This window comes from Athene cunicularia, assembly GCF_003259725.1.
Source record: "Athene cunicularia isolate RWA chromosome 1 unlocalized genomic scaffold, athCun1 chr1_part1, whole genome shotgun sequence".
NCBI lineage: Eukaryota > Metazoa > Chordata > Aves > Strigiformes > Strigidae > Athene > Athene cunicularia.
In genome coordinates, this window is record NW_020799091.1 from 112,974,417 (window position 1) to 112,987,225 (window position 12,809).

The following is a 12,809-nucleotide window of genomic DNA, read 5'->3' on the forward strand; positions in this document are numbered from 1 at the left end:
AATGTTTTTAAGAAGGGGAACCTGGCATGGGGAGTTAGGATTGTGAGGAGGGGTTGCAAGGAGGACACCTGTGAAAACACCACGGTGGGTAGATGAAAGGAGGAGGCACAGGGGGAGGTGTGCTGAGACCCCCCTGCAGACCATGGAGGTCACTGGTGGAGTAGATGTTGACCTGCAGGCCTGTGGAGGACCCTATGCTGGAGCAGGTGGCTGCCCACAAAGAAGGCCAGGAATCTGAGGGAAGAAGCCCCCGCTGTTGTAGGAATATTGCAACACATGAGAGGGATCCATGCTGGAGCAGCTCGGGAAGGGCTGTGGCCTGTGGGGACTCATGTCTGAGTAAATTCGTGGAGGACTGTCTCCCGTGAGAGGGACACCATGCTGGAGCAAGGGAAGAATGTGAGGAGTCCTCCCCTGAGGTTGGGGGACTGACCCAACCCCCACATCCCCTGCCCCTCTCTGTCACTGGGCGGAGGAGGTAGAGAGATCAGGAGCAGAGCTGAGCCTGGGAAGAAGGGAGGGGTGGAGGGGAAGGTGATTTTAAGAAGTGGTAATACTTCTCACTGTCCTACTCTGGCTGTTTTGTTGTTGTTAGTGTCTGAATTAAAACTGATGCTCTTTTTCTTCCCCTAATGAGTCTGTCTTTTGCCTGTGAATAGGTGAGTTGTCCTTCTCTGTCCTTATCCCAATTCCCAAGGCTTTTGCCTATTTTCGCCTTCCCATGTCTGAGGGGGAAGAGGTGAGTGAGCGGGTGTGTGGTGCTCAGTTGCCCTCTGGGCTCAAACCCAGACAATGAACAAAACAGAAACTTAATTACAAATCTCAAAGTGCAGGACTGTCTATCGACATCAGCCCTATCTGTGATGACCATTATCACATTCAGAGGAGTCAGTATAACACTTTTTCTCTAAGTGTAAACACAGACTCTAAACCAGGATCGGAATAGTGCAGAATCCTATCCCAACACTGAACTTTTTCTGTCCCCAAGCCAGGTAAGAAGGAAACTCCACAGAGAATCCTCCTCACATGGAGGCTCTTCCACCAGCTGTTTTATGTGTCTGAAGGAGAGAGAGGGGAAAAAGGTAGGGAAGGTCTAGAGCCCACACAACTCCCTTACAGAGCCTACTGCAGGAGCTATGAGCCTGACTCATCTGCTTGAAGGCCCATACCTCTAACAGAGCATCAGTCTGGTTTTAGGCTTTCTTGATCCAGGGCAGCACTGTGGTGCCAGTGATGTCTCACAGAGAAGATGGGGACATAATGGCATTGTCCTCTGAAATTCTGTTTTGCTTCCTGGTAGAAGCAGGTGAAGTCCTGAAATCTCACAGGAAACACCTGGAGGCTCAGTGAAAAAGGAAACAAGGCACCATCAAAGCAGCTACGCCTGTGGGAATCAAAGATCCAGCAAGGACTGATGTTCCAACCTCTACATGTGTTTTTTAGCATGTCCAATTAGAATTTGCTAGTTCCCTTAAAACCTTCAGTGTGTAATTGAGCATAGCATCTGGCTACTCAAATCAAAATGTTTTCTCATCCAATTTGCATAATGTCATTACTTGATCCCGATCGACACAACAACTGAAGGAAAGTGGACAATCAGCACTGTACTAAAAGAATTTTAAGTATAAGAATCAGGGTAGTTATAAAAATAATTATTGTCCAGACTGGTGAATTACCCTACAGGGCAACAGTACTGCTGTATTGTAGATTTAGTTGGGATATCTTCAATCCAATTAAAAAAAAATAAAAGCCAAAAAGTAATAAAACAGGGCCTTCAGGAAGCTATTTTCTGTTCACCAGTGATATCACAGGCTGTAGAATCATTCCAGTATTTTGGAGTAAAGTTTTCCTTAAATTTTATTTCATTACAGAATTCCTTTATTTTAATAGATATAGAAATCTGCATATAAGATACATACATAAATGTGTATGATTTTCCCTACAAATTTAATATAGCAAAAGTAATAAAAAATTGTCCACTCAAGTGTAAAAGTAATAAAAAATTGTCCACTCAAGTGCCTTTAGCAAGCTACACTGCCAACCCCAAGGTATAAAAAATCCTAAGGTTACATCCTCCAAAGCTTTGCAATTGCCAGTTATGAGATTTTGTAAAAAATAGTGTGGTTTTTTTTTTGGTTTTTGTCTTCTAATGCCAGAGCCTTGAGGGTGCAGGTACCTTGTATTTTTCAATTCTTGCTCTACAGACAAGAAGTCCATAAACTTCTTTTTAAAACAGCCAAGCTATTTCCTGATTTGACATAATTGTTTAGCTGCCAAACTGGGTTTCTATGAAAGACAACATTCACAACAGAAGTGTGAGTATGAGCAGTGCTGAACCGAGAGGACATGAACCCTGGTATGTCTAACCCTTATTTTAGCACTGAAAATGTGGTTTAATGACTTAAGTATTATTCTTAAATTCTTAGTTTTGATTACTCTGACTGAGTAGTGTTAATTACCTCCCAGTGATCAGGAAGAACAAAGTGAGGATGACCAGGAGAGTGAATCCACCAACAGCAGCAGTGGCAATGACAAGAATCTGTCCCTGCTCTGCAGCCATATCAGAAGCTGAAAGAGAAGCACAAAGAAAAGAGGTTAAAGCTCCATTACCCAGGGTTCTTGCAGAATGGGTGATAACATTTCACTGGTCAAATGTTGTAATTGTTCTGTAATAGTTTCCTCGGTGCTTAGCAAGGACATCAGATGTGCCAAGTGAAAAACCATAATCCATGTCCCAACTATGATGAAGGGGAGAAGATGTTTTTAGGTTTTTAAAATGAGGAGCTGGCATTATCAGACACTTGTAATTTACTAAAGTTTGAATATTACAAGATTTTGGACACAAAACTAGAACATATTTTTTTCTTTAGCTTTATTTAGCTTAATCCTGCATCTAATTCAGAACTTCTCTTCATCCAACTGTCCCAGTGCAGTCAGTAGCAGTGCTGTGTATGTAAGAGATATTAAACTCGGTTCAGGAGGAAGCAAAGCAGAAAAAACATAGTGTGTAGCCTTACACACTCTTCTGTATGTCTGGTGTTTAGTTTTATTGTCACAAAATGTATACAGTTTTATCTATAACATGCTCTTGTGATTGGCAACACTGTAGTTGAAAAAAAACCCTGATTTTCTTATGCCTCGTGTTTTTCCCTCTGTTTTTTTGTAGGACGTTTAGGAATTAAAAAAGGTCACCTAAATTATCTGGTCTCTAGACACTTGCTCTTTTTGTTAATTTATTCTGTATACTATTAAATCTTTACATTGACAAAGTACCTCCTTACAGTCTAGTTGGTCCTCACTGTCCAAATACTACATGAGCAGAAAAAGAATTAGGCTGAGTTTTTTGTCTGTCTCCTGTCTTGTGACTCCAAAGTTTTATTTCTTAAATTCAGTTACCCTTGAACATTTTTGCTACATGACGTTTAACTGATTCTTACTCTCTGTTTCCATGAGAAACATAACATTGTTCTGAAAGAAGAATAATTCTATTCAGTGACCTCTGACAACAGTAGTAAATGTAGAAAAGAAAATAAATTTTAGATTTATCAGGAAGGTAACTTTGATTTTGTAAACTTGCAAACTGTTCTGTAAGCAAACTCTTCAGCTTTCTTTAGGCACCAGATGATTAAAGCTTAGGGAAATCACCTAGGCTGCTACCTAGAAAGCTCAGTAGGTTACTTTCTCTCACTTTGCAGTTGATGAAGCCCAATACAATGCACACATTGCTGTCCAAAGCCTCCTAAAACGCTGTTTCCAAGAAAAATGTTTGGCTTCTCAATAATAGTTGTGAGTGGTTTAGAAATTAGTAGTCTATACTGGCTTTGTAATAGTACTAAAGCAAATAAACACAATAGTAGTTTATGTCAAATTTTCAGCAAAACCAACTTGTAAAATTTCTGCCATTAGGTTTCTGCCCATATAATTTAATGGAGATACGCACAGGCAGTAAATTACAAGGCATTCAGTATCTGTGGCCATAAGCTCTCCACAGACAAGTTAAATATATACATCTTCCAATAAATGATGTAGCAAATACTCACTGAATAGCTAATCTCCAAAATAGTATCTAGTGATATTATGGGAATGGATTCTAGCTGCATTGTGTTATGTTCCACAGAGCCACATTTAGTTGGAAAAATACAACATAAGAACTACCATGCCGCACAAGTAACAATGCAAATAATAACAGGTTCTCCAAATCAAATGCTGAATACTATTTTCAGACTAATGGGGGTTGTGCTAAATGTTGCAAGGATTGTTAAAGCCGAGTACAGTTTTAAGTTGTAAACGGGGGAGGAGGTTTTAGATGAGTCTACCTTGCCCATTTCAGCAATTTTTTTTTTTTTTTTTTTTTTTTTTTTTTAATAGGAGAAGGAGGTGTGCAAAAATAGTGAATTCAGCAGAAGAAAAGCACACCATTGGCTAAGATAAATTAGCTGTGGTTTTCTTCTACAGAAATTCATTGCCAAGGAGACAACCCACGGCCTTTCTTCATGAGAATTAAAGGTGCAAATATAGGGACTGATTCCATAGTCCAAAAAAGCACTCTGCAGCTATTGAGAAGAAGAAAGTCACATGTCTTGGATCATTTCTGCTGAATGGAGCTGCTATTTCTTGGTGTTTTAGCTAAAACAGAAGGCAACCTATCAGCTTCATAACATATTTTCTATCAGGAACTAGAGACAAATTCACAAAGGGGAGAAATTCCAGACTGATTTAGTTTTACCTGTAAGAAGTAAAATTTTAATCTGAGACTGTAGGTACTTAAAAAGTGATAATTCTCTTTCTCTTTGTATTTTACTGTGTTGGCAGAGGTGCCAGTGTCCAATACATTAGGATTTTTTTTTTCAAGTAGCCAAATCACTACAGGGGGCTTTCAACCCTGAAACTTCCTGATGACCTTAATTTACTTGTCAGATAAAAATGTCAAATCACAGACAAGTATAATTGGAAAATGTGGATGTGTTAAAAACTGACAGAGAGACAGGTAAGGCAAAATGATGGAAATAATTATTTTTTCTTGAAGTGATCCTTCTAGAAATCAATAAAGGCACAGTGCAGTGAACAACACATATATAAGCACAGGTATATGCACATACAGAGACTCCTCACACAGGTAAAAGGTTACATAAACTGCTATCTAGGCAGTGAGAAGATAGTAGTCAGGGACACTCAATAAATAAAATTTTTACATTTTGCCATTCTAAATGAAATTCATCATGTCTCTCAATCTCTCTGTTTTTTTCTCATTTCTCCATCTTTCTCTTAAGGTAAAGTTCAAGTTGTAAATAAGAGCTTTAATATGTATTGTTTCTGTTGTGAATGTTTTTGAAACCTTCTTGTCATTTCCCGATTTTTCTTCCTTCTTTCGTCCCTTCATCAGCTGTGCATATTGGTATATGACCCTGTGTTTCTCCTCAGGACTAGTCTTGATTATGCAAGCCAGAAAAACTCAGTTTAAAAAACAATTATGATAGGTTGCAAAGCCAAGAAAATTCCTGCAACCTTATTTCATCTCTTTGTGTGTACATATTAGAGTGCTGCATTTCATGATAGAAGTACATAGCATTTTTTTCCAGAATCTCATTTGTTAGACAGCATGGCCAGCACTCATATAGCTAAAATCATTATTTTGCTGTCTCTACACCGTCTAGTGTACGGTCTCATATCTCCGGCAACTATGCACCACAGAAATCCATCCAGTGACGGTTAGCAGCTCTGTGATCACAGGGATGAATGTGGCTGTACCATGTATTTGACAGTTAAAGCTGATAGGCAAGGGGGTGAGGAAACACTGATGTAACAGGAATATGTAAACCACATACAGGAGTTTAGAACCCATCTAGCTGGGCTAGCTATTGTGTCTGGTAGTACGTTTCATTCTCTAGGCCTGCCTGCTCAATAAGTTCATTTTGACAAAAACATAGTTTAAAAAATGAGTAGTATAAGACAAGGAAAAGGGAGGATTTATTACTTAACCCAGAACATGATTAGATAGTATACTATAATGTTTGGGTGTCAAAACACTTCAAACACATTGTAGCCGCAATTAACGTGATTAGTCACAGCAGTGATTTGACTTTCAAACTTCAACATATATGATACTTGTACCCAGAAGAATACTATCCATATAAACTCTTCACTCCTGTTACTTTTAATGCTTAATTCAGGTTATACCTGAAATGACATTTGAAGTGTCTTAATTGCATCGTTCCAGCTTCCTTGCTTAACAACATGCACAGAAATCCCTTCTGCATCCAGCCTGATGTCAGTACTGTCCCCACCAACTACCTTTTACATCCATGCCCTGTCTCAGCTTCTCTTTGGGTTCTTCAGCCAACTGTGTGGAGGAGGAGCTGCACTTTGCCTCCTCTCTGGGCTGAAGGAAAATACCCCAAGGCTTCTTCACTTCCTCACTGGGCATACAGGAAGGAATGGTGCAGACATTTTAGTCATGGTGGAAAAGGATGAAAGACAGAGAGAACTTTCCATCTCTGTTCTCCTTTCTTTGAGCAAATTTCTCAAAAAATCTTTTAAAAGGTTGTATATTTGATATAAAAGGGCTGGAAGTCCTAACTGACAGCTCACTTCTGCCTCTAAGCTACACCCTTCAGTTTTTTCAGTTTGACATCTATCAGGCAGCAGACCTTCCAGCAGACTGAAAGATAAAAAAGTGACAGAGAGACAGCTAGACAGATAATAGTGAGTAACTGTAAGATAGAGGACTGTGGATGGTGAGAGCTGAAGCTCTAATAGTCAGGAACTGGCTGTCAGATGGATTTACAAGGCATTGTACACAACAGTGCTTAAGAAAAATAATAAAGAAAAATATAAAGTCCAATTAGAGTAACCTTTCCATTTTCAGAAGTGCTGTAGTTCCTGTGCTCCAGTGAGCTGATGGGCTCCAACCTAAAGGGGAATGTGGGAAAGGGAGGAGGCAGTGGAAAGGCAATCTTAAAAAGAACTTTTGAAAGGTAAAAATAATGCTATCACTAGCATAAGAATGTAAAACTTTTTGGTATGTATTTGCTTGAAAAGCCTTCTTTCAAGTGCTCCCCCTAACATTAGCTTTCTGAGCAGTGGATTAATGGAAAGCCTGGGCAAATAGTTTGCGATCTGAGCAAGAATGTTGCTCTTGTTCAGGAAATGCAGAGGAAAAGTAAAGTCTCCAGGGCTTCTGGGTGCATACAGTAATCAGGTATGACAAAGTCAAATTTGAAAAACAAATGGTTGAAAAAATGTAAGAGTAAGTAAATACTTCAAGATTAAAATGAGACATTCTGAGGTATTTGGTGCTTGCTACTATTGAATGAACAGTAGGACTGGGCAGACATGGGGAGAGATCCAGCAAAACAGTTTCTAATATGAGATATGTGCCTTCTCATTTGTTTGTTTCAATCAGAAGTTTAATTTACCATTGCCAAAGCATCAAACATTCTAAAAAAATATACATTTTGCATTGGTAATTCAATGTCTTTCTAAAAATCCTAGGGATGGCTTCTCTGTCATGGCATGAATCAGAGCATATGTTTGAAACGCTGGATCTCTATCAGAATCAATGATTCAAGACCCCTCCCTTGAGCTCTGGAGTTCTGGAAAGAATGGAGATCAGGGTCTAAATGACATCTGGTGGCAAATCCAAAATAGCAGGATTTGAGGCTGAAAAGTTAAAGATAGATTTTGTGGCTGTAGGAAGAGACAGAAGCATGTGAGAATTCAACAGATCTGGCAATACAAGAAAGTCACCATCTGTGTCTATAGTAAAAAAATTACAGTTATTGTTTCATCAAGATCAGGGGTTTAAGCCAATTAATTTTTCACAGTCTTCAAATTTATAAAATACCTAATCAGGTATTCTATTAGCATTTCTGTTTTTTGGTTTTTTTTTTTTTTTTTACTGTTAATATTATTTATTTGAAGCATACAAAAGTTGATGTTGCTTCTGGATTAAAAATCAACATGTGCTTACATTTATCACTCTGTTCAGCCCAAGCACTAGTCCACACTGCACACATGCTAGTTTGCCCCTCAGGTCCCTTCTGGAACAAGCCACCTAGTTCCCTTTCAGATTTTTTTTCCTAATGTCGAGAAGGTTGACATAGAGAATACTCTCGGTTTTAGAACAAGCCATGCATAAGAGAGTTACAGCATGAAAACACTGCACTGCCTAACAACTGTAAATTGTTCAATATTTTACAAGTTCCTCTAGGCACAAGAGCCTCTGAGGTGATATAGTAAAAAACATACCTCCAGAAAAAAAGAATGCTTTGAATCATTAACTTAAAAAAACCAACCCAATCAAACAAAAAATGTCTTCCATAAACAGCTGGTTAGAAGAGGCAGAGAGTAAAATAAAGAGGGAGAGAGAAAACAGAGATTAAAGCATGTTTGCCCTGGGACAAATGATTTCTTTATTCTCAGAATACATTTTATTCTATCCTAGGAAGGACCAGAGCTTTTTGTGGTGACTCAGATAGTTGGTACTCCTGATACATAAAAGCAGAAATGAGGAGAGAGGTTATGCTTCAATTTATAGCCACAGCAGTGGTACACCTGTGTGTGCTGGACTGTATGAAACCCTGTCAGCTTTTTTTTTGCCTGTAAGGTGCTGAAACAGGGAGACTGAATAAAATGGCAATAAGGAACATAGTCAAAAGCAGTAGTAACTATGCTTTTCAAAGGTATTACATTTCCCAGCAGCAACCCCTTAATTTTAACAGTGGAAGAAAGCCCGATAACATCCATTCATCCACCCCTGCTTCCTTGAAGCAAATTTTTCTGACTTTTCTAGGTAACTCCCATTTTCTTTCACAAAGAAAGTACAAATTTTACTCTTTTAGATTTTCCTTTTATTGGTTTCTGCAGCAGGGAGAAAGAGTTTAACAACAACAACATGCTCCCCAAGAAATGGCTGCCTCAGTCTGCTGGTCAGTAAGTGAGGGCACTTCCCAAAAAACCAGGTCAACATTGCATGATTAACTAACTTTTTTCATTACAGCTAGAGAGTTGGTCTTCTTTCTGACTCATGCACAACCATTAATAATTACATCAAAATGTTTTAGTGTTCCTAGTAATGATGTATCTGGTTTTATCCTATATAACTGAAGTGGCACAAATAGTGTTTCAAACAGTAAACTGGAGAAGGCATCACAGCACTGTCCTGCCAAGGACTGTATATTTTAGGACATTGATATACATGTCTCACAATTGATGAACCATTACTTTTTTAAACCTTGTCTGTCACTGTTAAAGAAAAGCCCCAATTTTGGATTGCTTACTTTACCACTATTTATTAACAAATTATGTCAATACTCAAGCAGGGTAACTGGAATCAACTTTGGATGTTCATCTGCAACTGGTCCTGGATTTCTTCTCTAGATACTAAGACATGTACAATTGGTAGAGAGCTGAAGCATGTTAACAGCTAATGCCAGTTAAGAAGGATTTCTATCAAACACATGACTTGAACTATTTTTTGTCATTTTTATGAGATTGTTGGTTGATAAATTTTCTGTGACAACACAGACTTATAAAAGACTATTCTTCCCAGCCTTCTCATGAAAATGTTAACTTTATATAAAATCAGTCTAGCTCACATTAAATAAATAAAAACCTGGCTAACTGAAAGACCACAAAAAGTAATTGCAAATGTAGAATTTTCACCTAGTAACTTGTTTCTAATGGGTAGCAATGAAGGGACTTGAAATAGTCTGTCTTGGTCTAATATTATTTGGTATCTTTCAGAATAATCGAGATGTATATATATTAAAAAATCACAAAATTTTCAGCTGAGCTGCATACTGCCAGAGTAGTGAATGACGAAGATAGGTCCTACACAGCTTGACCTAGACTGGTTTTTAAGATAAATGCATGCCAGCGATGGCAAATTAACATTATGTGTACTGATATAACTATGCAGTCCAAGTCTCAACACAACTCTTTCCAACCCCTCCATCTAAATGTAGGTCAGTATTGTGGAATACAATGGTACTGACAAAAAACGTTGTTATGTTCCAGTTATTCAGCTGTGTAAGACAGCTGTAAAAATGCTGTAGTTCAGGCAGCAAGTGCTTAGACCTGTAAGTAAAAGAAAACTGAATTATAAGGAGGTAAGAAGTGTTAGGTCTGTTTATGGCATCATAAACATATTTTGTTTTCCAGCTTAATTTAGTAACAGGTTCAGCTCTGATGTACTTCAAAAAGGATGTTAAAATTTTGGAGAGCTACAAAATGTTTGGAAAAACTGCTGTGGTTTTAGAGTGAGAGAATTTATATCACTTATGGGAAAGACAAGAAAATTCTTAAAAACGGCAAACACATTTAGATGAGAAAGAGATTTATGATTGTATTTGGCTTCTAATTTGGCAAGAAAGGGTCATAAGATACAAGCTAAATAAAAAAAAATTCAGGCTAGAAATAAGGTCCACATTTTTAATTATGAGGCTTAAGCACTGGCACCATCTACCTATAAATATGGTGAGCTCCCCATTACTAGAACACTTTAAATCAAGAGTATTAGTATATGGCAGATGTTACATTTCAATCCGATGTCATGAGCTGTCCGGAAAAGTTATAGAGTTACAGACATTTGGCCTGTGTTATGAAAGAGGTACAAATGAATAATCAGAATCATCTGATACTGCCTTAAAGAATAGAATAGGGCAATTTTCAAAATACTACTCTGAGGAAATAAGATATCTGGAGAGAAATGGCATCATTTGACTGGTCACTGAGTACTGCTTCAATTAGAAATAAGTAATATTTACCAGCAGGAACTTGCTTTGCTTTTTTTTCCCCTTTCAAATCTAAAGCAGTACTGTATAAATATTTGAGTAAGACCACAGTCCTTTGAACTACCCTTTTAATTAAACTGAAGTCTTTATCTAGCTCCAGGTACCATTTCAAACAGTGGCAGAACTTCTCTTGACCTCTATCTCGATTGATCATAAACAAAACCTCTTCTGTCTGCATTTCCTTTCAATCACATGATCTATATTTATAACAAATCAAATACTCTTAGTCAGGCACAAGCTTAAGCAATAAATGTTGGTAAACTTCAAATATATAATGAGTATTTATGCTTCACTACCAAGATTCACACTGAGAGCTTAGATGTAATGGAAGTAATAAATGTTTAAGAGTGTTGTGAGCTCTAACTCACCATGCAGCCCAAGAGCCAGTTTCATTAGTGCAACTGAAGGAGACATGGGCTTGGGAGGGAGTGGGTGGAATCACACTCCAAGCAGATGTTTCTATCAGCAGTGCCAATGAGAGAAATGTCATTGGAACCACAGTCTTGCTGATGTAGATGGGTAAGTCATGTTTTCACAAACATGACATAGGCTCATAGAGGTTTAAATACCATTTACTTTTTATAAGAGTTATGTCCCTGGGTGCCCAAAGCCTAGTATTTGTTGCATCAGAATATGTAGACAGGATCTACTGGAATTCTTGAAAGCACGCAAGTGCTCAATTCCTACTCAAACAAATCGGCTTAGGTACCCAGAAAATTTAAAAAAGTCCAATTAGGCATTAAGCACTTGGAAATCTATCCCTAAAACCTTTTTGAAATAGAAGTTAAGATCAAATTAAAATGGAACACAAACCCATGGGTATTCTTGAAATCACTTACATAGTTTTGAGTCTGTACTTTATCTTAAGCAACTTGAATTCTAAAAGAGTGATGAAAAACATGGTGTATATATAATTGGTTAAAGTAATTTCATTTATGAGTATTTTAGTGTTGTATCTACTACACTAATTTTATCTCAAATGCTTGTAAATACCTTGTTTGCAGTTTCTTTGAACATGGAGGGCAATACATGACTTAAAAAATTGTTCAGAGCATGAACATCATACATAGCATCAAGGCTTTCTGCATATTCTGTAGAAATATGTAGGCTTTCTGCTTCTTACTGGCAAATTCAATAGGCTTACTCATTGACAGGAATGCATATAGAAGTTTTGTGGTTTTTTTGTTTGTAGAGTCTAACAACTACAGAGAAAGACTCCATCACTATGTTCTGGGAGCTTGCATGAAGCTGTTGTACTTAGGTAAAGCCCGACTAATGGTATTTCTAGATGTCAAAAGGAAAGCCTTCTTTAAGCAGAGAAAGGATCATAGAATCATAGAATATCTCAAGCTGGAAGAGATCCATAACGAAATTTTGCAGAAGAGAACATTCATTCCTTCAGCTGCAGCATTGGGCTAAAATTTTTATTTGTTGTTATAAATCCAGAAGTGTGAAGCTGAGGTTTACTTTTATTTTTTTTTAAAAACATATAGCAGTGGTCATTTTGTGATAAGCAAATGGTATGTATTCAGTCATTCAAACTCTCAGTGTCCCACTGTTTTAGAATTAGATGCTAATTCTGTGGTATTGTTTGTTTTGTTTTTTTTTTCCCTTCAGTGAAACTTACTTTCATCTCCAGTTTCAAATTCAAACTTCTGGCTATAGCCGCTGTATCCTGCTGCCGTCCTGACTCTGATATGAAATATATACTTGGTGGCTGGCTTGAGACCTGTGATGATAACACTTGGAGCCTTGGACCTTGTGGAGGAATAGCTGAGCTGCTCATGCTCCTGAGGGACAAAAGAGGGGAGAAATGGTATCAAATTGAGTTGCATGAACTTTGAAAAAATGATACAGCAGAACGAAGCTCCATATTCTTCTCATGAATGTATTTATAAAAGGAGGTGCAGGTATGGATTTCTGTACTTCGATACTGTGCTATAGTCATAATGTATGATATGGCCTTCACTTAGATTTCAATTTTTTTGTCTTTAATCTTGTATATAAACACATCAC

The 12,809-nt window shown here is 37.8% G+C and overlaps 1 protein-coding gene across 4 annotated transcripts in view; it reads right to left on the minus strand.

The window, feature by feature from the left end:
• Positions 1-12,809, minus strand: part of EPHA6 (EPH receptor A6) — a 493,307-nt gene that overhangs the window by 132,594 nt on the left and 347,904 nt on the right. For all 4 annotated transcript variants that reach the window (XM_026843385.1, XM_026843366.1, XM_026843375.1 and 1 more), the window contains 2 exons: positions 12,421-12,583; positions 2,460-2,568 (listed from right to left, as the gene is read on the minus strand). In XM_026843385.1, the coding sequence (XP_026699186.1) occupies positions 2,460-2,568; positions 12,421-12,583 (272 nt within the window). The remainder of the gene's footprint in view (positions 1-2,459; positions 2,569-12,420; positions 12,584-12,809) is intronic.